The following is a 26907-nucleotide window of genomic DNA, read 5'->3' on the forward strand; positions in this document are numbered from 1 at the left end:
TAACGCATGCGGGAATTAGCCAGGCACACAGAAGAAGGCATAATGACTTTTTCTCCATCAAAAACTTTTTTTTTAAAGATTATATAGCTGCCCAGCCCTACAATAAATTTCTGCAGTACGCTTTAGTCTTATATTAATGTTAAGAGCCCAGCGGAATGTAATTGGAAGGTTCCACGGTTAAGCGGGGAAGATGCAGGAGCCAAAATCCTGACTGTAATCACCTCAGGAAAACATATAATTAAAGCGTCATAATGAGACGTCTGGGACTGGTCGGTGCAAAGAGGAACATTGAACGTCACTGTTCTACAACAGAGGCTGACAATTATAATACATTGCAAAGAGCCAACATCTATACTAACAGCTAGAATTATTGTAGTAAAATAGAAAATTACTCCACTCTATCTAGTAAAATTACCTCCAGATGAAAAGCCTAGAAATGTGGCTCTAAAAAATATTGACATTTTCCTTTCTGTGACTCCGTACACTGAGACATTCCAAAGATGCTCGGGGTTGTATGGAGCACTGTTCAACCTCCTGACCAAATCCTTCCCAAGTGATGTTCATCTTGACTTAATCCCCCTGAGTTGTGTGTGAATTAAGCGCTGTTTGTTTTTCAGAGCGCTGGTTCTGCAGGGTACGCTGGAGCTTTGTTTTTATTAGATGGCTCAGCTGGGACTTCCAGTGAAAGAAGCAGAGGAATGGGGTGATGGAGTGGAGGGGTGAATGGACCCCAGGTGTCCCCAGGTACTCAGGACCATGACTAATACTATGTAAATAAACACAGCTGAGCCAAGAGGAAACTGAGAAGAGCTTCTCATTAGAGGAGTAAAATAAACACAAGCTTCTTAAGCACTTTGCTTTGCTTGTCAGATACACTGCAGATAAGTAGATGGTTCAGAGGGGCCAAAGAGAGAGCAAAAATAGGGAGAGAGAAAAAAAAGGGACAGACAGAGAGTGAGAAATAGAAACTGAGCGCAGCATATCTCTATAATGAAAAAGTAGAGACTGGCTAAGAGTTTAGCACAAGTGGCAGTGGCCCTAGATATTTTAGCAGGGGAAAGGTGTGGTGCAAAAACTGCAAGATATGCTGAATTTATTTTTACAGCTCATAACAGGGGTTGTACTTTAATCTTTGCACCTCGGATATACCTGCACTGAGTGTAAGCTACTTAGGCAATATTAGATTATGCTAAGATGAAATAGGCTACACAAAAAGCATGCTGTAATATCACACAAATGCAGCACTGTGATTTGTGGTATATCATATGCTTTAAGTGAATTAGTACGGTTAGAACATATATTAATGAAATGCTACTGGTGCGTGTCCAGAGCCCTTGGTGCAGCAAGGGATTTTGTCCATACAACTTCTCCTGGCATCTCTCAATTCTTCGTGACTCATTTGGCTCAATTAGTTTTATGCTACGAGAGACATTTGCAGCCTTTAAGGTTACGAGCAGCGAGATACGTAATGTGTGTTATAATTCATGGCTTGCGATGATAAGGCCAGACACCTTCACCTCCACCCTCCATTTACAGAGCTGCTAAGAAGGATTCATTGGAAGCTGTGAATATGGGAAGTAAGTCATCACGTTTTATACTCTAGACTTAAATGTCACAGGCACTCAAATGCACAGGGGTCACAAAATCTGCAAAAGCTGTGTGCTAGCTTATGAGTGTCAGAGGCTCCAAGAGTAGCTGTCAGATCACAGGGAAAAAAGCAACAATTTTTAGAATTTGCTTTGTGCCGCTTGCACCAACTATGTTACTTTCTTACTCTTTATTTGAAAGAATTCTCAAATTAGCCACGTTTGTGCATGTGAACAGAAGGTATGCATAAAACAAAAAAATAAATACTGAAAACCACACTACATATTATTTGAGTGACATTAACATAAAGAAAGAAATCTCACCTTCCCATAGCGGCTGGCAAAAGTTCCAGTGAGTAACGAGTGAAAGATAATTATCGTCTCATCTAAATCCCACACAAATACGCGCTGCAAGAAAGAGATATGTTTTTACATTGTTACAAAAATCTCAACAATGTACAATATTGTGTGGCTCAAATTGTACAGCACTGCAGTATATGTCAGAGGTATTTAAATGTACAATAATAAAAGTGTGTGAGTAATAAAAAATGAGTGCATAGGAGTTGGACAGGCAGGACATGGGGTTTGCTATCTGTGTGTATTTTATTAGGTGGAATATTATTGGATTCAGCAGGATGATGACATTGTGGGGATTTCACACAGGTGGGGCAATATGAACTCATGGCATAGGACAGATTAGGGGCCTTCCAAAATATGATAACACAGAGAAGACCATATGACATCATGATCGTGATAACACAAAGATTATCAGTATGATTTGCAGTTCATCATCCCCAGAATGACAGTTTCACCCAGGATGAAATCAGCATCTTCCATGGATCACAGCCGTTAAGCTCGCCTGATGTGTCTCTGTTATAAAATGATCACATCTGGCCAAGCGCAGACGTCATCACATCATCTAACTTTTTTAGTGATCACCCAAAACAGAGCAGGAGAAGCCGGGATCAGATGTGATGATTTACACACTACAGAACAATTGTTGAATTCTTGATATTAAAAAATAGAAACTTTTGTTTCATTGTTGGACAATCAGATCAAGATACATTATCACCCCGAAAAAGTATGAATGACTTCTAATGGCCAGCATTAACTAACCAATAATTTCAATTCCTTACCTTTACCCTTAACCCTGGATAGGTAACACAATGCAAGAGCCATAAATTCCTAACACCAGCATTATGTAAAGCCAAATATGAGACATAACTGGTGAATGGATAGTGTTCAGTATCCATTTACAGAACTTTTTTAAAACCTTTCTGTCTTAAATTGTAATAAGGATGGGGTGGCACCAAGAAGTTTATATGAACTTGTTTGGCTGTGACCACATGACAACAGAATGACCAAAAAACTAGTCACATGACCTTCTCAGGCTGGCAGAGGGGTTAAAGCGAACATTCTGTACAAAGCATTTGGAGTTTTGTGTCCTTCGCAAGTCTCGTAGACGTCCGTGCAGGTAGTTGGAACAAGAAAACGGTTTTGTTAATCTTCACAAGCTCTGCCAAGCTATCTACAGGACATCCATTCAAATCCTCCCAGGCTTCTCCATCCATAATGTATTTAAATAGAAAAATCCTTTGTTATTCAGCCAATTTTTTGGTAAGCGAGTTTGCAAAGTCCTGTCCTACGGAGACTTTAGCAGTCCATGTGGAAAATGCATTAAAGCAAAATGGGATTAGCTTGATGTCATGATAAATGGCCTTGCTTTGCTCTGTGTTTGTCTGTGAGGCTGATGAAACGCGCTGGCTCCCCTCCATTTGTTTTGCAGATTTGCTGGAACTTCTTTTTAGTTCTATTCAGTAAGGATGTGGAAAGTTATGCTGGTAACAATTGATAGCTTAAAGGGTTTTTCAGTCTTTTAACATTTTAAGTTTCATTCAAATTGTGTGTGTGTGATCAACAACCAAAACAAAAATTGATAATAAAAAAAGAAATAAATGTAAACATAAAATGGCTCTACATGAACTATATACATTGGGGATGAAGAAGATTGGGCAACAGGTGGAACAAGCCAGTCAGTGTCCCTTCCCAAAGAATAGATCAGACAAAGATCATGGCAATGGTCATGTGACTGAGACAAATTTTACTTTTTTAACACAAACATTTTAATATGTAAATCAGTCTCCATAGTTTTTCAGTTCAGGTCCACTATATTAAAATGACAGTGACCTGTGACCTCTGTCTTGTAGCTAACCAACATTGCTGTGCCATGTGACCGAATGGAGGTGCATTTATTAATTTATTCACATTTCAGACATTTCGCTGTGCAGGCTGTAATTCCAAACATCTGGCGAGCTTGGCACCAACGCCTCTTACAAGCTTACAACTGTTTTCACTGGCAGAGACGCCCGCTCCACAGCACTGGCGCTGGGTTCCTTATAGCAATGCGTACAGAATTCTCCATTCTAGAGCAAAACTAAAAATGTACTGACAAAGGCTCTGGTCACACTTTCACACGTTAAGTGGAACTTGTTATAACTGTCTGTGCTTGTTGATGGTATGGTTGTGTGCTTTTGGCTTTCTCTTCATATGACACCTCCAGACAATTTACACACAAAAATAATCACAATGGCAAAAATGACCAGCACCCACCTCAATTTCATTATCCATTGCTGGAGAGGGGTCATTATTCCGCTTGGATCTCCCTCGTAACTTTACATCGGAGCCCCTGTGTTGCCGTTCAGATTCGGAATCTTTGACTGGTGTGGAGGGACCGTTGTGTGAGGGATATTCTCCTGCACAGAATATAAGCAGAAAGTTATTGGAGTGATAATACTGCAATGACCCACAGAGCTATGACAGGTTACACTGAGCACACAGCACTGTACAGCACTGCGGTATATGTCAGAGCTATATAAATATATAATAATAGTGTGTGACTGTGGGGGGACATTAGAGTGTCAGCTCCTCTGTACAGAGACTGATGTGACTGGCTCAGTGTTCTCTGTACAGCACTGCGGTATATGTCAGAGCTATATAAATGTATATTAATAGTGTGTGATTGTGGGAGGACATTAGAGTGTCAGCTCCTCTGTACAGAGACTGATAGCACTGGCTCAGTGTTCTCTGTACAGCACTGTGGTATATGTCAGAGCTATAAAAATGTATAATACTAGTGTGTGACTGTGGGAGGACATTAGAGTGTCAGCTCCTCTGTACAGAGACTAATGGGACTGGCTCAGTGATCTCTGTACAGCACTGCGGTATATGTCAGAGCTATATAAATATAATAATAGTGTGTGACTGTGGGAGGACATTAGAGTGTCAGCTCCTCTGTACAGAGACTGATGGGACTGGCTCAATGTTCTCTGTACAGCACTGCGGTATATGTCAGAGCTATATAAATGTATAATAATAGTGTGTGACTGTGGGGGGACATTAGAGTGTCAGCTCCTCTGTACAGAGATGTGACTGGCTCAGTGTTCTCTGTACAGCACTGTGGTATATGTCAGAGCTATAAAAATGTATAACAGTGTGTGACTGTGGGGGGACATTAGAGTGTCAGCTCCTCTGTACAGAGACTGATGGGACTGGCTCACTGTTCTCCGTACAGCACTGCAGTACATGTTAGAGTCATTTAAATGTAAAACATTGCATGTATCCATAAAAGCAGATACCCGATTCTTTCAATTAAAGGGGTAATGTACACCCACCTGACAATGACTCTGAGCTCTGATTGGAGATGTGGTGGGAGGCATCTTGCAGGGCATAGGTAGTTGAGGATATGGAGGTCGGACTGATGCTGTTGGTGGGGATGTATGGGGAGTTGTACGTCGTGCTGTAATACTGGGGGTACTGGCCTTGACTGAAACCCGGATATGAAGAATATTCCTGGGATAAGAAAAAAAACACAGCTTAGTCTCAAAATATTTTGAAAAAAATGTAAAATTCTATGGTGATACATGAATTTAATAAAACATCAATCGTGCCAATAATTGTCAGAAGGATGCTAATTTTCTGATACATTTCCTGTCCATACAATCAGCAATTCAAATGTCTGCATCACCGCTCACCTTCCTCTTTTGCACAATGTTACCAATTCTTTTTGGTTATTATCATAAATTCTCAGTCACTAACAACCTCTAACATTCAAGAGGTTCATATTCTCGTTGGAAAGTTTCCCTCACTTGTTATTGTGTCTGCCTATGAAGCCTCACACAACAGCATACCCTGTATGGAATTACAGCAAGCTAAGAAATGTAACATAACTGCTAGATACAACCAAAATGTATTTCTTAGTTGTCTAAATCTAATAATGGTTGAGCATAGAACTGTACCTGGTGAACCCCGCTGAAAGCTCCGCTATTGGTCAGGCTATTTGCTCCTTGATAAATTCCGGATGGACCTGCAAGACAAAAAAAGGACAACTTTCAATAAAAAGTCACAGATGAAAGGTAATAAAATTATTTACATAATTCTTTTTTATACAGCTGTAATAAGTATATAATCAGCATCATTATTATATTTACAGTTCTATCTAAAAATCGTGAGACCTAACCCTGCATAGCGTCCCCAGATCACTGCGCCTCATCCTAGGTGCACCCCTAGCAGTGACTTTCTCTTTCATACCCTCCACTTTAATCTGCTAGCAATATTCCAAAAAAAGTTGTAATTAAAATAAAAAATGTGACCGTTGTATTATTTTATTAATTCAGCTTTTTTACATTCTTTAAAGAACACCAGGTTAAAAGGCTACTGCAAATTTCTGTATGAACAACAGAGATGGCTATCCTGATTCTTTGTAGCTGTTTGCTCACACATTACACAAACCTGGTCCAGTGATTTCACTATCAGGAAACCTGCTCTGATTTTAGGTATGGGAGGACCATAAGTCCTGCTGTATAATAAAGCAAAGTACAGCAGTCTGCGGGACTTCTTCTTAAACATGCATGCTGAGATTTGTAGTTCCACTGTAGCATCCGCAAGCTCCCCTCAGTCAAGGCACAAAAAATTATTCATTGACCCTACCAGGCTAAAAATATAATTAAAGAATATTGCAAGCCAAGTGAATGATAAGAATGGCAGAGAAGAAGTCTGACAATAAACAATACCACAAAATGTATAAATGCATACTGATGGTAGATCACAGGGAGTCATTCTGATGTCTACAGAAAATCTGTCTGATATATGAAAGTTGTAGTAACACAGGCACCCCGTCTCTACACTCCATGCACAGCGCCCTTCCTGCAGCATACAAAGATTGCATTTATTTACTGGAGGACGCCTCTATCAGCAAGTTTCTGACTCTCCTCTGTTCTGAGGTTGTGGGCTCTGTGGGGGTCCCTCTGCCGCGACTTCAAAGACCCAAACTAAAGGTGAGCTCTGCGTGACCGCATTTTTAAGTTCTGATAGATGGAACCCCATGGTGGCACAAAATGGGGAACATCCAAGAGTGCAGAGAAGAGATGTTGGAGCGAGTTTATAGGAAACTCTAATGACACTGATTTGCAACTTTTTTTTAATCATGTTTTGTAATGTGTAAGCGAAAATTTTCAGGCCTCGCCTACTTTAAAATTTCAGAAGTGATAAGGAAAAAGGAGACAATTAAAACATTTTTAATAATACATTTATAATTATGCATGTGTCGGTCACCTCTTTGGTTATATAGCTATATCACTACATCTACAAAGGTAAACCTTCTTTCATGATCTTATTCAGTGAATTCTTGTACCATGTTGGCTATTCATTGATGCTGAAAGTTGAGAGATTAGGTGATTTTCTTAAACAGTTAATGCAGATCAATAAAAATGAAACTTTTAGGACTCCTGAGCCTAATGTGTCCCAAAATCATGCATCTGTCAAATTATATAAACCATCAAATTTAATATTCAATGTCCTTGTGTGGACGTCCAAATGGCCTGGAACTAATGCTGGGTGCCGCCATACTGAATGTGATATCAGCAGACTCTATAGTAGACTTTCTCAACCAGGGGTCCATTGAAAGCTAGAAATAAACAGAAATACAAATAAAAGTAAGCATGCAACCATTGGTCCATGTAGGTGACAGGGTCTCTTTAACTAGTCAGTATAGGGTATCATAAAAATCCTACGGACACAAATCGTTTAGTGTAGTCATTCCTTTAGGGCCTCAGCCCCCCACCCCATGTCCCTTCCCTGAAGACCCTGTTTGTTTTGATATAAGCAGCTGGATTAGCTGGGGAATGAACAGCTGAACAAACCCGTCCGTGCCAGAGGACTTGTTGAAGAACTCTCAGTGACTGACGCCCCACAGGGCTGTGCCGCCACGGCCGATCGGCGGCTGCATGTAGGCGGCAGAGCGTGGAAAATGGGGCATTTGAAAGGCCGGGGCTGCGCTTTCTTTACCGCGCCATCCACACACAGGACAATGAAAATGAATGCCCTATTGTCCGACCGGCTGGTGATAATTTGTCTCTCTACGGCTAAATATTAGTTTTACGATATTGGCAGGAGCTGCACTGCTCACAGCAATCAGGAGTGTTTGTTCTTGGCAGGAAAAATCAGCAAAACATTCAGCTATAAATCCTCCCTCAAAACAGGCACCTTCTGATTTATTTACTGTACAGGAATCTCAGCAAGGAGTACGTTATAAGAGAGTTCATCCACTCACTCCCAATTCCGGGCTAATAAATGAAAAATCCAGTCTCTTCATCTGTCAGGAATGATGATGGAGAGGCATGAGGTGCTAGGGAAGAGGGACGCAGATCAGGCATAAGGTGCTGGGAAGGATAAGGTGAGGTGCAAAGAATAAGGCTACGTACACATGTGCAATAATTGTCGTTGCAAAGCGAACGATTGACGACCGATCAACAATTATGCATGATTATTTTGAACGATCGTATGGTGCACGATTCTGTACATGCTCTAACAGAACGATCGTTCAAATATAATCCACCAATAATGTACACACACTAGATAGGAACGTTTTAACAATGCAGGTAGTAACGTGCACTAGAGAAAGTGTATCACAGAACCATCCATGATCACTGAACGATTGTTAGATTGCGAATGATCATCGCTCAATCAGATCCGCCGGGACGGTCGTTTGTTTCCAGCGACTTTCTTCGTTTGTTGGCCAGTCGTGCACTTTTTTTTTGTTAAAGATTATTGGCTGATCGGTCGTCAAATGTTCATTCCAACGACAATTATTGCACGTGTGTACGTAGCCTAAGGGACAAGAGGCAGGCAAGGGGTGCTAGAAATGAGGCACAAGGGACAAAGATTAGGTGCTAGAAATGAGGGACACCGAAGAGGCATAAGGTGCTAGGAATAAAAGACAAGTTTGAGAAATGAGGTGCTAGAAATGAGGGTCACTGAAAAGGCATGAGGCAAGGGGAACAAAAAAAACAGCAATAAGGTATAAGGAACTATGAATGAGAAGCATGGGACACTAGGAATCAGGGACAATGATTAGGCATGAGGTACTACGGTAGGAATGAGAGATATAAGGCACAAGGAAAAATGAAACAATGACAAAGCATCAAGCTCTAGGAATGAAAGGCATGAGGCTACAAGAATGACAAGCATAAAGCATTAGGAATGAGAAGCATGAGGCATTAGGAAGGAAAGGCATGAGGCAGAAGGAATGAGAGGCATGAGACACTAGCACAGGGACATAAACAACATTGAAATGGGCTTGGAGAACTATAAATGATTGACAACGTGGATGGACTAGGAAATAAAGATAAAGGTAAAGCACTGGGGAAGTGAGAGATGAGGTTATAGGAATGGGGGACAATGATGACGAATAATGGGACAGCAATGAGGAGTAAGGCACTAAAAATGAAGGAGAATGGTAAAACACGAGGTACTGGGACTTAAGGACAACGAAGAGGCATGGAGAGCACAAATTAAAATAGAATGATGAAACATTAGGGGCGAGGACTGAGGGACAATTATAAGATATTAGGTACCAGAAATGAGGGTCAAAGATGAGGCATATAAACGTGAGAAAAAAGGCACTAGGTAACTACATCCACACCAAACCTGACTGTAAGCTCTTTAGCCAGGAAAGGGAATGAAGGAAAAGCTAAATAAAGTTAAATACACATCCATTAAATGTTGCTGGTACGTGACTTCCGGGATGCGGCTTCCTCTGCGATTGGCACGATACAAAAAATAGTTAAACAGCGCGTATTGTTTCTGGAAAAGGCGGCTGTGTTCGGGCCTTTTAAAGACGCGGCTCTCTCACGCTGAATTATTTGAGAGACATTGATTGTACTGTAAAATGTGCGATTTGACCCCTAACAAATAAGGCCGCCGCGTCCCCGCAGGACAGGCTCCGGGCCTTGAGGCCGCCATAATCTGAGACTAAATCTAATGTGAACCAGATGTGTCGGGCAGAGGCTGGAGTAGGAGGCTTATTTTATGGAGAGTTTGGTTTTATGAAGCAAACGTGATTTTTTTTTATTTAGTTGTTAAGTGTGTGGATATCACAGGGCATTTGTGTCAAGAGCGATTCTGGCAATTTGTGGGGGCTCTATGGAAACTGACAGTTTATTTACAGCACAAAACCCAACAATAAACTTCTCTTATTTGCTCTCTCTTTTGGTTTCTTAAATATACCACTGAAATTTATCTGTTACAGCTGTTCAAAAACTGCAAAACATTACCTGTGGAGACCCCAGAAATCCATCGGCAGACTCCTGTGCAGTTACATTGATTCCACAGTTTGCTTTGCTTTCCTATGTTACTGGCAGGATCCCCAGGTGAAAATAAGCAAAATGAAGCTTGAAAAAAGGTGAAAGTTAGAAAACAAGGTTTTCTGAATGTCTGGAGAATGCCAGGCCACCTCACTGGCCTTTGTTTTGGTGTGGGGTGAAGTGCCCCGGCATACTAACCTTTACAAAGCTGCTGTTGGCAACTTTTGTCTAGTAAAACAAGGAATATGTTGGAGAGACGGCAAAGCTGGCGTGCGCTCAAATACCGCACGTTTTCAATTTTTTTACTCGAACACACAACTGGGTTTGGCTAGATCAGATTTGCAGCCACCGTGGCTGTTTTGCATTAATGCCGGGTCACAGGTTAAATACAGCAGAAGCTCAGGAATTTCTGCTTCATTTTCTTTTTTCATTTCTTTCTTTTCTTTTTCCTTTTTGACATGCCTGACTGCGGGGTCCTGCCACAACACGCGCTCGCAGAGGAGCAACGGGGTTAAGTAACTTGCTAAGACCCATGAAGTTTGTGTCAGAGGCTGATTTTTGAACGAAGGAGCCAACTCGATTGTCGGGCGGAAGAGAGCACAAAGCTGCCAGGACGGTCGGATGAATTGTTGATGTTTGGAACAGATTGAGAAGCGCCAGCGCACAAAATGCTGATTGGAGCTTTACAGGGGGGTAAAATGTTGCACAGCATGAAAAATGGCTACAAGATGTAAGACTGCCAACAACCAATGAGATGCGGCTTATTCTAATGCGGATCACTGACAACAAAAGATTCAATCGTTCTCCAAATGATCACAGACCACCCAGTGGCAGAGTCTTACCCAAGACTCTGCCACTGGAAAGAAATTGAATGCGTAGATAGAAATTACTGGGCCCCTTAACAAAATTGTGCAGTTGGAGGAAAGTCTTCCGCTGGAAATATTATTTGTGGCGCCCTGCGCTGGGCATGTGACATGCAACATCTGTGACGGAAGACTTCCTGATATCTGCCGGCCAGGTGAGCACTTTGATTTGTATTAAATGGATGGGGACCAAAAACATATTTAGTAGTAGTTAATCCCATTCAAGTGGACTTGTTCTTGTAATGTTAAAGAAGTTCTGATAAAGCAGCTTGGCGAGCTATAAAACGTCTGCAACATTACAAGCCCAATTGAATGTGACCTGGATGTGTGTCCATTTTTATTTTAGATTTCCAAGTGATCCAATCATTTCATTAAATTGGTGATGAGATCAGAAGCAAAAATTAACCCATCTGTACTAAGCCAGAGATGGGATACACCCCCTTCATTTTGGAATGATTTCTACTTACTTGTAGAATTTAACACCCAGACCCGGGAGACAATCAGCTAAAAACATGAAGGTAAAGTGCACTGAGGTCAGTGTGCAGGTATGTGAAATAATATTGAACAATCTGTAGAAATAAATCCTAAAATTTAGTTACTCTTTGTATTGTACCTCAAAAATCCTTTTACAATCTGCTGCTGATCTCCTCATCTTTCAGCCACTTGCTGACCACTGCACTCACTTCAGACTGGGCTTCATATCATTGCTCTGAACAAGACCACTGCATTACCACAAACATTTGTGGTCCTCATTAGGTGTTCATGTGACATTAAAGCGTTTTAAAGATAAAATATAGGACTTTTATCCATCACAATGAATCATTAGTCTCCTACCTATAATAGGATAATACCCATTAACCCCGAGTGGCAGCCTTGGGTGGGGGGTCTCCAGTTTTAAAACAAAGTTTGCAGTAAGAGCTCCCCCTGTCCCCAATAACTGGAATAAGAAAAGTATCCCGAATTCAAGATTTGATGTTTCCTATATGCCATAAGTAGGATTTTCTCACATAAAGCCGAAATAGTTAGCATATGTTTCTAAATCTCTTTGTGGACTCCAAACCGTCTCCTCCCAAAATCCCCCCCCCCCTTCCCTTTACCCAAACAGTAACCAGCAGGATAAGGAAGCAGAGTCTTGGATGAATTAAACCCTCAACAAGCATAATAAAACCAAGCAGTGACCTTATCAAGATGGGCCCCCAACCATCAACCAGACCGCCACCCAGTGCAGGCGACCGCCATTGTGTCTGATAAATCTTTTCAGTGTGATTGGATGTCAGCGACCCTGACTGTTCCCCACTCCAACGTGGCCCTTTATTCTTTACAGCTGACCTTCATCTGAAAATAACCCGTAAAGAACATGTAATCTCAAACAGAAAGACATTTAATTTGTCCTTGGCAGTATGCATCATAAACAATTGTCATTTTTCTAAATAAAAGACTTGTTGATCTCATGCAGCATTATTGCAGTCATTTCTGCATTCTAGCTATGGCTGCTTAGCATTTGGCAAGGCTTGCTGCTAGTGACAACAGTAAACCTTGCCTGGATAATGTTTGCTGAAACAACCTGTGTGACAACTGAGGGGACAAAGCCAGAGCGTTGCCACCCTATACCAGAAAATGCCTAAACAAGAACCTTCAGAGCAATTGTATCATTGTATCAATGCAGCAAATTAAGATCAGTTATGTGTGATGTGAGAGTCCCGTCAGTCCTGTTCGGATAGATAAATGCTAACCAATTTATTGTATTGGGGTTTCACTTTTTTGGCAGAGCCAGCAAGGCTGCTGGAGCACCATATTGTAGAATAGCTTTCAGTATATCTTCTGCTGATAAAAGGGTGCAACATAATTTATTTAATTTCATATTACCATAAAAAGCAAAAACAGAATTTTTTTTCCAATCTCTTCCCAAATGACAAGCCATTTCCTTAATGTTCGCAATATTGCTACCACAAACTAAATGTTTTTTGTGAATTGGAATACCTTTTTTTTTTTTAAAGACAATTCCTGAATATTTGGTCAATGGATGACCTCGATTTATCTGACCTCCTGTGATTACAAGAAAGACGAATGGTTTGTACACTCGATAAACACACAATGACGGGAAACGCACAAAGCGATGAAAGACGCTGGCACAACGCTACAAAGGCTCCAGAAGCCAATTGGTTAAAAGGAGAGTGAAAAACTATTAGCGAGCTTTCCTGCTACATCAACAAACTGCTGGAGTCACCGGTCCACCAAGCCAAACATTAGCAAAGGGCCCGAGGGGCGAACTTTCCTAATGGTCCCAAATTATTCTGTCAACTCAAAACAAGACTTTGTAACTCCAGCGCCAAAGGCAAGCTGCATTCCCGGGGTTATTACCATCTCGCTGGCTGCAAATAAGTCATGATTCGCTATCGTCACAGGAATACAAGCAGAATGACTGCCCCGAGCATGGGAGGAATTACAAATTAGGAAAATAATGAGATAAAATTTTCATATTTAAATAATACTTTTTTTGAATGGCTGCAAATTAAAAAAGAACAATTATTTTGCTTTTAATACTGACTGCAATGCAATGTAACAAAAGTGGAAAAAAAGCAAAAGTGTCAAATGGCATTATGTTCAAAGGGCTAGTAAATCTTTAGTACTTTCCCCACATTAAAGGATAAAACTAAATAATTTGCACTTAAAGCAAACCCTAACTGAATGATATTTCATTTGCTTTGGGGGTGTATCATAAGGTCCTTTTCACATTTTTTCCTATATTGTTGCATCTCGGTGTTACCAGTAACCTGAAGCAGGTAAGAATGTCAGAGATTTAGTTAAAGCTTTCAGGTTCGAAAAATATACATTGTGCTAAATTTGTGCCTTTATGCCTAGCTGATTCCAGAAATAGTCTAAAGCTTCAACTTATGATATCAAAGAGACTTCCCAGGGCAAAAATGAAGCTTCTTTACTTGACACTACGACAAATTAAGAGCCGGCCCTGATACAAGGCATTGAGGCCATACACATAGCTGACGATTTCCCCATGTGATATTAACATTTTTAGTGATTTAGCACGGCGCATACATCCAAGAACAAAGCTGACGCTTGAATTTAACAGGCAAATTTAACTTTGAACAATGTCCCGCGAATCTGAGATGTTATTATGACAGGCTGGCTGGTAAACCGTAGGGGGTATTTTCTTTCAAAATACTGTGTCTCCTCTTAAAACTCCAGTCTCCATCGGGGGTTAAAAGTCAAAGACTAGAAAAGCCCCCATGGGATTGCGTTAAATCTATATTTCATGGTTGGGGGGGAAGGGGCACGTCAGCTGTCGCGGCTGTCAGTCAGCCATCTCTAGCGGTCTCATCCCAGGGTGCAGGAAATAAGAGCAGAGGCTCGGTTCCATCCTAAAAACTGATTTATGGTGAAATATAGAACAATTTCTGTACTCCAGCCCTGGGGGAGCATGCTTTGTGCGGTAGCAAAGGGCGCAGCCTTGCAGCACAGAAGCGTGGGAAAGATAATGTGAATTTTTTTTTCTACAAGCTGCTTACCTTGAAGGTAAAATATCACCTCGTCAAAACAGGTCATCTAAAGGGACTAACTTTTAGAAAATAAATATGACCCTTGCACTTGAAGCATTCTATTCCTAACTGCAGGGAAGAAAATGTTAAAAAGAAAAGACGCTTCTGGTATTAACCCTACAAGGACACATAAACATGGCATACCCCGGTGCCTGTATTACTGCCACCAACAAACTATACATCTACTCAAATATAAACCTTAACCATGCATTCTTTATATAACTCCAAATGTATATTTAGCTCAGACCTTCTTTTCCTGTCCGGTATGATGCACTTGTGAAAGAGATGCCTTGCAGTCCTCTAAATGCTTTGGCTGTGTAAAGGTATACTAAAGGTGACAAACAAAATATATCCTAACATTAAAAAAATACCACTACTCTATTTTTTCTATATACCTTGTTCAGAAGAGGGCCAAGTCAGCACCCACATGGAACTTCGAAGCTGCCTGAAAATAAGCCGTTTCACCAGACTGGAATACTTACCTAGACAGGAGGCTAGTACTTCAACCACCATAAACATGGAAGGTCATTCTATAGTCCATTCATGCAACATTTTACCATGTCCAGTATCTAAAACTTGCACCACAGGTTTCAGCTATACAGTTTATTTTGGCGCTGCTTAAATTTTACTCCCTTAGGCCCTTTCTGTAGAAATCAAGCAACTATGTGCCTAGGCATTCAGGCAAAGGACATTTCCACCCTGGGAAGATTTTCTGTTGAACATAAAAGTAAATTTGTTTTCTTTCCTTAGCATATAAGGAGGAAGTGATCAGGATGTGAACCAAACATTAAAATATAGGTCTACTATGAAAAGGAAATACCCAAATGACAATCCTGAACCAATACTCCAACAAAGGAATTGAACCATGTGATATAAGCTCAGAATTAAATACCAGATTAGAAAAACGATGCAGCCTTTTATTAATGATGGTAGAAATCTCTTCTGTATAAGTTAGTTCATGAAGATAATGTTTGGTGGCCCTATAAAATGCTGACATGACTGTTCTGCATTTGGAGCACATACAGCTACAGTACAGTCGCTACGTTAAAAGAGTCCACATACCAAACAAGTTTCAGTCAGAACAAAGTGTTTTGTGCAGAATGAGAACCGGTTTAAGGCGCGTCACATTATTTCACCACTACGTCAAACAGGGTGACTGAGCATTCAACACTGAAAAGCTCAACAACTCTCAGGGGACAAAATGACACCTGCATCCTTAAACTGCAACCTGCTTCATACCCTTCCACCTCCATCAATGCTAAACACAAGTTACAGAGCAGTCGCTCTCTCTTGTGAATAGACAGTTTATTCTTTGGTGCAGATGGACAGCTGTCAGAGGAAAAAATATACTCATTTTGTGTCTACAGGATAGGAAGAGAAGCGAATTCTGCACAACAGGCTACAAATGGTTAATCAAAAGCCTTATAGGGGGTGTAACAGCTTTGAAAACTAAAACAAAGTTTTGGCTTTAGATGCATTTTGAAGCTAAGGTTTAATCTCCTTATTTTGCCTTCACTGGTTCATTCTTTCTTCACTTATCAATGTGATATGAAATTTGTAACCAAACCTTTTCAATTTTCATTATATAGTTTATTTTAGGACCAATGACAACACCACCGGATCTCCATGCTCCTCTATGAAATGCAAGCAGGTCAGGCCTGATGGGAGGAGCTGGGAGGGTGCAGAATATACAGTAAATATGAGGTGTCCTGTCTCAGTACTCCTATTAGGTGTCCTTGAAATGACCCCTTTGCAGACAAATGAATAAAAACGCAAGAATTTGGTTTAATGCACTAGATGTTTGATGTACGAACGTAGCCCAGAACTTCAATGACCCCAAAATTATAAATAAATAAATGGCATCTAGCCGAGAGGTGAGAGCACATACCGTGCATCTGATATGTGTATGGTGCTTGTCCAGGCGGTGGCGTACTGAAACTCGAACTGTAGCTGAGGAAACTGCTTTGTCCAGGGGAATGGCTCAAACTATCCTCTGTCTTGATACCTGAATAACAAATAGAGGGAGACATGAAAAAGTGACCTTATGTGACCTCTTACCTGCGTTGCTGTTAGTAGGATCAGTGCTGCAACGCATGCAATGCCACAAATGACAATCTGTATTGCAGGGCATGCAATATGAGTAATCTCTTTACAACATTTTTTAGATTTGATAGTTAATAATATAATATAGTAGACTTGTCAGTAGTAGTAAAAATCTGTACGAATCATTTGTTGACATATCAAAACATAAAGCAAGAGTGTCATTTTTTTCTAAAAATCCCAACTTTTGATTATTAAATTAAAGTCATGATTAAGCTACAGTCAGTGTGCAAATGTCACATTGGCATAAAGATAATCCTGACCCTGGATAATGCCTAAATGAAAGATGGCACCATTTATATAAAAGGAGGAATGCAGATGAAGACATTGTCGGGGGGAGTCATAAACCTTGGCTTGCTGGACCTATCATGAAAAGAAATCTGATGACAGATCTACTTTAACTGTTATTTTGCATTTACTATATGCAGTGAGAAAAAGCATAAGTCACATGACCTATTAACTGCAATTTGCCCAAAGTCTAGAATTCATTTGTGGATAGAAGACTGAACAATTAAAACTCATCACGTTGATTTTATAGCAAAAATATATTTGTATTATGTATGTAAAGGCTGTGATTCTAATTGCAGAAAAAAAGGCCATCAGCATCACATCTACTTCCCCAACAAAGCTGTGTTTTGTCTGGGTGGACGGAGTGAATTTATGCCGCTCCCCATAAACAATAACACCTCATTGTTCTGGATTAGCAGCCAGGTGGGAACTCTGTATGAGCGCTGACCCCCGATAGGTGATCTGCAGGATTTATAAGCAACATATGGAAGTGGCATGTGGCCGCCCTACAGACACAATTCAGTAGCAAATGGCTGCGCTTTCACCTGCTCTGCCAGAACAACTGTTAGGTATTTTCCCTGGAAACTTTCCAGGCCCCCGAACGCTGCAGCCAGGCTGTAAAACAACCAAATATAAAGACTTTGAAAAAAAAAAAAAAAGATTTGTCTGCAGTAAGAATGCCGCCGTTCTATTTGGAATATTTGGAATGGTTTACGTGGGAGTTGTGATGGATCTAAGGGACTTCATGAGTTCTAATAAGTTGCAGAATTGTAGATTGTCTCCTGGTATTACAGAACGTTGTATGTAGGTTTGGTTGGGAGTGCTGATAGATCTGAGGGACTTCTTATAACCTAATGATGTGATGAACAGAAGATTGTCTGCAGTAAAAATAGCCTAATTCTATATGGAGGGTTTGGTTGAACGTGATGATGGATCTGAGGGATTTCTTAGGTATTAATGAGGTGAAAAACTGCCTGCAGCAAAAAAGCCTCAGTTTTATGTTGAAGGTTTGGTTTGGAGTGGTGAGGGACACAACATACTTCTTGGGTCATGAAGGTTGTGGAAAACTGAAGGTTGTGGAGAACTAAAGGTTGCTGGCAGTAAGAATGTATTAGTTCTATGTGGAAGTGTTTGGTTGGGAGTAATGGGAGATCTGAGGGTCTTCTCAGGACTTGAAGATGTGTAGAATTGTAGTGATGTCTGTAAAGCACTTAGGCTACTCCTAAGTTATGGTTACCCCTAAGGAAACTTAGGTTTAGACTTAGGAAAATGTAGAGGAAAAGGTGGAATTAACAAGGCAGTTTGGTGCAAATGACCATTCCACTAAGTTGATAGCCAATGTACGTGAGGGAGTACAATAATACCCTTTTGTCAGGGCTTGAATAAAGAGTGCACTCAAACTAGCACTTAAGTTGGCCAGTAACAGCTTTAAAGATTATGTAGAACCCATGGCCAGAAAATTGCCATCATCACAATGGTAATAGCAAATTGCTGCAGCCACCAACTTCCTCCATCCATGGCTCACCTTTACATGTGCCTTAGATGATTCTGGGCTTCAGGTGTCAGTTTGAGCTGCCTTACTCAAGCTTCATATAGTAAAATAAAGCATTTCTGCTGATATTGCCTATTGTATTGCATTCCTGCATATGAAGTACTACAATATGTGTTGTTCAAGATGCCATTAAAAAGCTTTAAACCGTCTTTGTGGAATGAATATCGTTTTCTAGCTTACTCTGTTATGTTCTGTTTTGTGTATTCCTGGTGTGGCTCTGTAACACAGCCTCTTCCTGCAATTCTAACGCTCTTTAGATGTGTGTGAGATTTGGCTGTAACATTGAGAACCCGCAGAGAGCCGCCAGGAATGAAAGCTGCACTTCCCCTTGGCAAACTGTTCTGCTCAGATACCAAACATTGTTGCTGGTCAGTGAAATGCAGGATTCTATTCCCTGACCCGGATTTCATAAACCGCATTTGTGCTCGAAGTGTATGTATGGGTGGGAAGCCTCCTGTGATCTGGAGAGCTGCTACAGGGGTATAGAGGGGGCTTCTCTAAACTTCACAACACTTCTCTAAACAGCACAAGCCCCCAAGCCAGTCAGCCTCATCATAGCACCATGGTTGTTTGTACACCCTATTTGTATACTGTTATCAGATAATCATATTCTGTGTGACAAGCAGTTTTCTGTGCAGTGCTGTGGTATATGTCAGAGCTATAAAAATGTATTATAATATTAATAGTGTGTGACTGTCGGATTAGGCCGTAAGCTCCTCTGGTACAGAAACTGATGGGCCTGGAACTGTGGAAAGTGTTACTATATAGAGATTGAAGGATTCACAGGTTCAGTAACATACTGTATGATGGGATGCCATAGGCTTGTCCTGGTGGAGGGTAAGTGGAGTACGCCGCTGCTTGTTGAATTCCTGTGCTGTACTGTGTCTGTCCATAGGTGGCCATCGCTGGGATGGACGGGGGAGACACAATGTGGGGGTAGTGCCTGGAGAGACAGAGAGAAGATGACGTCACAGAGATATCAAACACAACAAAACCAAAAACAACAGCAACCAATTGTAATTCAGTAATTCAGATTTTCTTTCTTCCAAAGTCAAATTTTATTGGTGTTCTCATTGGAGGGATCTCTAACTACATCCTGCACTGCCTATATTTATTCCTGGAAAAGGAAGGATCTCCCTGACAGGGATGAAGACAATATTAAACACAGTTTTTCCCTCCCCACACATTACAAAATACAACAAAGTAAAGGTCTTGGTTAAATCTGCACCCTATTTGTTCCCATGACCAGAGATAAATAATTACTAAATAACTCAGATAAATAACTCAGTGAATGAGTAGTAACCTTTGCTAGGTTACAGCAGGATTGTTTGATGCAGCGCAATGGTTTTTCTTGCTCTTATAGTGATTGAATCTAAATACAAAAAGAGCCCTGTTTGAGGAACCAACATTTTCTTGTTGGATTTGCGCATATCCTTCAAATTCTCCCGATTCCTCACACAATCCAAAAAACCTAAGCACCCATAATTGGCTTCATATCAAACTGGCCTTGGATAACATACATGATGCAGAATGCCACTGCTTGCATGCATTAGACCAACACCCTAAAAACTATTTTTTTGCAATGTAGAACAGTGGTGTGGGCTACTTATGTACAGTGCAGTGCAGTGTTAGCTATCTTTGTCTGCTGTTACAAGTCTTAAGAATAATAAATAATAATAAATGGCCCAGCCGTCACCTGGATTCTATACCCAGTGAATCTATTTATGAAGTGCCATTTCTGAGCGATACGTACAAATAAAGCTTCCTACACCACACTGAAAACAAGATCATTAGCATTTTCCCCATAACTCGGCTCACCTGGGGTAATTCACTTCAGGTGCAAATTGCTGGGATTCCTTGCTCCTGCCTGCAGGAGAGAAAACAAAGAGTAAAAATATGAAAATTGTTTTCAGCAATATGTATCTGACCGCACATTGAACTCCCTGACTTTTTGTGCTGCTTCTGTCCCACAAACCTCAAATGTTCTTCGGTTGAAAAGGACAGCAAACAGCACAGCGGAAGGAGGCAAACTGTGCAGCAATAAAGGTGAGCTCTGAGCAAGATAATAAAAAGGGGGAGCTCTGAGCAAAATAATACAAAACTGAGACATAGGATACAGTCTGCCACTAACATTAAAAGCCCTGGTATTGTATTGAATAAACAAAAGTTGGAAACAATTTTTCCATTTTTGTTTGGGTGACAAATCCATGCCCATTTCCTGTCCTGGTGATTGGTGTCCTGGCAGTTGAGGAAAGTGTTCCTTCATGGTTCACTGGCAGAATAAAAGGAGAAATTTTAACTCCTCTCTCCATCCTTTGCCTTTGTAATATTATTATTAGCGCCAGGCAGTGGGCACACACACACCTTGGCTGCTAATACCCAGATGAGGATTCACAAGCTGTGTTTATATATACAGCTTACCAGGTAAAAACAAGCCGGAGGTTCATCCCGCGGGCTGTTTTCCTACCTGAATGTGAGAAGTCCTCTAAGGAAGATCCTTTCCTCGACTTATCTGGAAAAATAATTCAGAAAAAATTAAACTTTGCCCTCGCTGAGAAGGGAAGAAGAAATAGCTTTAATTGCTTATTTAGTTTACAGAGGACGGCTGCCAAGAAAAAGCGCAGAATTCCCACTAATTGGAGCTGAGGTCCCATTGAGACGTAACCCCTTCCAAGCGCGATAAAACCACGGCCAGAACAGGATGTAGAACTAACAATATTACTCTATGTACTCTATATGCTGCCACTGGCCAGTATTCAGCGGTGGAAAACAAATCAGCATTTCACTTAACTTATTTATATCCAGCTGTGATAATATATTAGTGTGCAGGGATGCTTCACAACACTATCTGGCTGGTTGATATATTTTTCAAAATAACTTTTTGTTATTTATATTTTACACCGTCCACCATTTTCCTTCTTCAGATTCAGTCAACTCCACAAAGACATAGTATGACCAGTTGGATGTGGAGGAACTGGAGTGACCTATACAGATTCCTGACCTCAACCCTACTGTGAGTCAGTTTTTTTTCATCCACCATCAGTTCATGATCTCAAAAACTGGAAACAAGTTCCCACAGACAAACCCCAATTTCTCAAAATTCTTCCTAGAAGACTGAAAGCTGGTATCGCCACAAGGGAGAAGCCAACCCCATTTAATTGGCCAGATTGGAACTTTGGGGGCAACTACCATTTTAATAGCCCGGTTTTGGAAGGCAATATCCAACAAGCTCATGTGGGTCTAATGGTCAGGGGCCCAAAGGCTTTTAGCCACATACTAGGATACCAGCAAGTTGTATAGGTTTGCTTTTTTTTTTTTATCGCATACGGTTCTATGTTGCAGCTGTCTCCTGACCCTGAATGCTGCGGATAACTTACAGAGAATCCCCAGTGTGCTCGGAGGGGAACAGAAGTCTGACATTAGTGGTTAGAGAGTGGAAAAACTGTTTACTGCTCCATCTGACCTAAGGTGACCTCCCTGCTCTGCATGACACCACACCGATCCCGCTGCCCGCTTGTGCCACAATACCAGCAGCTAATAATCTCATTATTGTTCTGTAATTGACTCGCGGATTCATGAGTTAAAGCAGCTGCAGAGTTACTGACAGAGGTCCGGCGTGGCTGGGGAAGAAAGCATTATGGATAAATTCTGACAATACACAGCAAGGTAACCTCAGCCGCCACTTCCTCTGGACCAAATCTGCTGCCAGGGGATGCAAGAGCTGGCAGGCGATGGTTTTCAGCCTTGTAAATGATGTGAGTAATTGGTGGACAGCAAATAACAATAACCTAAGGTAAGGGTAATAAAGTAACCATGGTGGTGGTGGGAGGGGGGGCATATTCTTTAATGTTTAAACATATTTAACTATTCTCTGCTAGCTTCCTTTAGGCTGCCAGTGATTTATTTAACAGATGGTACATTTATCTATCGGTCGCCTGATGCTTCCACAGTCCTGTACGTGACTCTCCAACGTGTCGTATTCTGCTGCTGCCAGATAAGAAAGGATTTTGGGCATCAGGAACAATTCTAGGCGGATGTGCGGGAGAGCGGCCAGAGGAACGGTGCGCGGAATGTTCTACAGGGCATTCCGTTCCAGGGACATTATTTAATAAAAGGCCATTGGGAGGTCAGAATAAAGGAGAATACTTCGTTCTTTCACTGAAGGATTTCTTAGGCACTAAAATGTAAACCAAGCTAACATTTTTTTACCTTTTTTTCCCCCCACTTAAATCGTATTTAAGGAGCTTAGAGCTCTGGTCCCTTTATAAAATATAAAAACCAATAGTCAGGCTGTCAGGCTGCGAATACACATTCTTTTTTTCAGTCTTTATAAAGCAATAACACGCAGATCGGATTATATTTTGATGAGCTGTGAGAGTATGGAAATACTTCTCAGTAATGGTAGCACTTAGGTTTATGTGTTGTGAAGTGCTGTGAGGAGCTCTAACATGTATAAAGAATCTTGAACTGTCACCCTAAAGAAGTATACCACTATGAAAATGTGTACAATTATATGACTATATTTTATGTCGCATAACTGTGTTATTGTGAGTCCTGTGTCACCATAACTATTCTCCGGCCATGCAAGAGAATCATTTTATATATATTATCTCCAAAATTGTCCATTTGTACTTCTGTGTTGCTGATTTTAAGGGTTCTTTTTAGTGTGAGACTGACGTGGAAGTGGATAGGTATCAGACTCTAGTGCTAGGGAATGTGGGTGCACGGGGGCATTGCCTCTTCCATCTTGTGGAAGACTGGGCTGCAAAACTGGGCCCTTCTTTATACACCAGAAGAGCAGCTCTTGCAAAGTTACAATTGGAGCTGCACCTGCCCTATGCACTTCTAATACAGCTGTCATCACTTATCCACTTTCGCTGGGCCCAGGTCTTCCAAGACCCATTCCCAGCCTGAGACAGGACAGCAAGTAGAAGTAGAAGAGTAGAAGACAACAGAGTAGAAGAGGGACATTGATGAGCTCACTCTGCTATACGTTGCCCTTCCTGCACCCTGAGCTTGCTCATGTTAACATGCAAGTTCCATCTTCTGCAACCTGTGGGGAAGGTGCACTTTGCTTCCTTGTTTTGGGTGCTCGGGAACCTCATCCTGGCATGGATCCCTTTCCAATGTGCTGTGTTGCAGTACAGTAAGAAAATTATTCTACCACCATACTGAATTGGTGTCAGATTTTAAGTAAATCTGATCACATCAACAATCTATTAGCAGATCTGTTTCTCACATGCTCATATCTGCACCTTGTTACTGCATGTGTGCTGTGCTCACTGTACCTCTAAAAGCCAACCTTATCTGAGGCTGAACCATTATGTCCTCTCCTGTTCCTCAGGTCCTCCAGCTACAGGATCTGGGATTCTTACAGGCCTTGTAAAGCCACATAAGAATGTCTCACTCCTCCTGCTGCATTGTCCACATAAATACATAAAATGGAGGGAACTATAACAAAAAAAGTCTTACCATTAGAGTCCCTGAAAAAAAAAAGTAGCCAGCAAGTGACATAACCTGGTGAGAGACACCAAAAATGTCTGGAAATACACTGCAGGTTCAGACCAAGCAAATAGCAGCTGCATGGCATCCAAAAATGACCAGGACAGCTTAATAAGAAATTCACACATGCAAGGGAACACAGACAGACAGGCGGTACCTGTTATGTCATCGGGAGACGCAGAGTCGCTGTCGGAAGAGGCGAATTTCAGGTTTTCGCTGCAGCCACTGGTCACAGACAGGCTCTGTGATATCACTAGATCTAGCATTTCCTTGCACCTGGAAGAAACGAAAAAAAAAAAACAAGATAACTAATTTATTCCAGTAAACGCGCCTAAAGAAAATTTCCTGCGCCACATAAATATTAAAACGCACCAACCTAAATCTCATTCTGTATTTCATTTTCATTAAAAGAAAAAAAAAGACAACATGCGCTAAACTTATTCCACCTAAGAGAAAGTGGGATTTTAAATGAAAAACGGGCTCCTTGGGGACGCCGAACACTTCGCCGCCGCTCGCCTAATGAGAAAACAACTTTGGGTCTCCAGTGAAAATCATTTTATTCTGTGGTGAGTCAAGGGGGTAATGTGAGCGGGACCGTCAGGTGTTCGCATGGCAAACGAGGGGGAACGCGGTCTATTATTCAACAGAGTGTGACGCTGCGGTCCCAGGCCGACTTCTCTCAGCATAAATTAGGGAAGATATTGGATCAGTTTTTATAGAGAAGCGGGCGGATTAAAACAAGCAGACCCGGAGATCTCTTCATATATCTGTACCCGGAGTGGTCAAATTCTGACCGCAGGGTCCTTGTTGTGCGGACATATCAATCATTGCAGCTTATTCTCTAAATGACATATAAAAAAGCGGGGTGAAAGAAAAAATGGGTTGCAACTGGATTGTGGGCTTGCATGCATACCTGGACTTTGATGACATGCGCAAACCACAATCTGGAAACCTGTATATTGTGATTGCATACTGATGTTCCACAAGTAACGTTGTTTTTATGCCCCTCTTTAGTGCACCACAAAATGCCCATGTCAAATAAAAAAAAAAAAGCTTTTAAATATGTATGGTTTATGCAGCTACAACTGTTCACAGAGTTTAAATTTTAGGAGAGCCAATGCTCGGACAACACAATCCTTCTGTAACAAAGAACCCTTGATAAAAGTTGAACCTCATTTAAATATGGAGATGAAATACATAAATGGGAGAATGAACAGCCAAGAGGAAGAAAATAATGTTTCAATTAAAGGAGGAACACTGTAGTTTGCTATTTCCACTTCCATCCTGCAGACTGGACAGCAATGGAGCAGCAGGGATGACTAATAAGCTCATCTTTCTGCTCACGTTGCTCTATCCTTCTATGAGCATGCTGCTTGCACTGCACTACACCTGAATACCTACATGTACTGTTTTTTTCTCCTCCAGGCTGGCTATACTATAAGCAGCTCTTATACATTATCGAGTTATTAATGCATGCAGAGTGGCTTTTATTTATCTCTTTTATATCTTCCAAGAGATTGGTTTTAATAAATGGCAGTTATGTTTGCAGCAGCCTGCGCATTTTATTACTTTGTGAATTGATATTAAATTGTGCGAGCACAGGGTTTTCTTGTTCAATGGGTGAATCCTGTCCAATGAATCCTCTTGGGAATAAAGATATTTATCTTATCTCTGTGGGGAAGCTGATTGTATCTAACAGCGCTGATTATTTCTGTCAGAATCCATGAGTGGAGTTTGGTATGAGGATGAGCTCTGACATAACATTCAGATACTAAGTAAGAATCACTAACAATCACTTGGACAATGACACAGAACAAGTCTAACGTTTCTGGATGAGATCAGCTGAATGTAATGTATTTCTGGCAAAATAAAATTGCGATTCAAAATAAAAAAAGCCTAAGAATTGCAGAATTTGGTTGATAGAGCGTAATAGTGACCTAATGTGATACAAATGAGGGACACAATGCCCCATTCTCCCTGTTCCAGACGTTTTAATAGATAACATGAAAAATCTGCACTTAATTAGCGTGTAAACGAAACAAGACAACAAGAATCAGCGCTGGGTTGGCTGCGGTGGCACATACACATCGCGGATTCCGAGCCATTTGTTAGGCCTGTCGTCACTCAGATTCCCCCGGGGCATTAGCGATGGTGGGGGAGGCAGGACGGGTAAAAAAAAGCCGGTGTCAGGGAGCGCAGCTCAGGGGATGACAGCTGGAGGTGGAGGCAAAAAGGAGGGGTAGGGGAGACCAATGGAGAAGAGGGGGGCACTTCAAAGCCTCCTTACACTGAAAATGGATGAAAAGCAGATGGAACCCCCAGCCAGGGGCTTTGGAGACCACCACAATCACCAGAATGCCAAATTGGCTGTGTGGAGGACACTGGAGGCAGATACAACCCCGCTGCCAGGACATGGGAATCCACCGGGGCAGTTTATGGGCCTTGTTCTGCTTCAACATCGTATCTCATAAATAGTAAGAGAACACATGCGTGAAATCGGCAGGAACAGCAATTTACAGGGCACAGCTATATCATGCAATGACTGCAGAGGCTTTCTTATAAATAGCTCCATGAACCTAAACATAAAAAGAGAGAAAAGAAGAGAGATGGGGGGAGAAACAAGAATACTTACCATCTATACAAATTATTTAATACATATTTTAATTCAACTTAAATGACTTTTACTTTACTTTTACATTCTTTATCTATAATAAAGATTTTAAAACTTTAAAGGTTTGCTATACTGTAGGCACCATTGTATGTTGTAGGCCACCAGAGATTAATCATCCATGGGTGAAATTTACATTCATTATCATCTGCTAC

General features: G+C 41.1%; 1 protein-coding gene across 2 annotated transcripts in view; it reads right to left on the reverse strand.

Annotated features, from left to right (window-relative positions):
• EYA2 (EYA transcriptional coactivator and phosphatase 2) overlaps positions 1–26907 on the reverse strand; it is a 75724-nt gene that overhangs the window by 11215 nt on the left and 37602 nt on the right. For both annotated transcript variants that reach the window (XM_072414126.1, XM_072414127.1), the window contains 8 exons: positions 24242–24360; positions 20401–20449; positions 19383–19525; positions 16531–16647; positions 5882–5949; positions 5258–5435; positions 4197–4339; positions 1911–1994 (listed from right to left, as the gene is read on the reverse strand). In XM_072414126.1, coding sequence (XP_072270227.1) covers positions 1911–1994; positions 4197–4339; positions 5258–5435; positions 5882–5949; positions 16531–16647; positions 19383–19525; positions 20401–20449; positions 24242–24350 — 891 coding nt within the window. In that variant the 5' untranslated portion in view covers positions 24351–24360. The remainder of the gene's footprint in view (positions 1–1910; positions 1995–4196; positions 4340–5257; positions 5436–5881; positions 5950–16530; positions 16648–19382; positions 19526–20400; positions 20450–24241; positions 24361–26907) is intronic.

Source organism: Pyxicephalus adspersus, chromosome 6 (assembly GCF_032062135.1).
Source record: "Pyxicephalus adspersus chromosome 6, UCB_Pads_2.0, whole genome shotgun sequence".
NCBI lineage: Eukaryota > Metazoa > Chordata > Amphibia > Anura > Pyxicephalidae > Pyxicephalus > Pyxicephalus adspersus.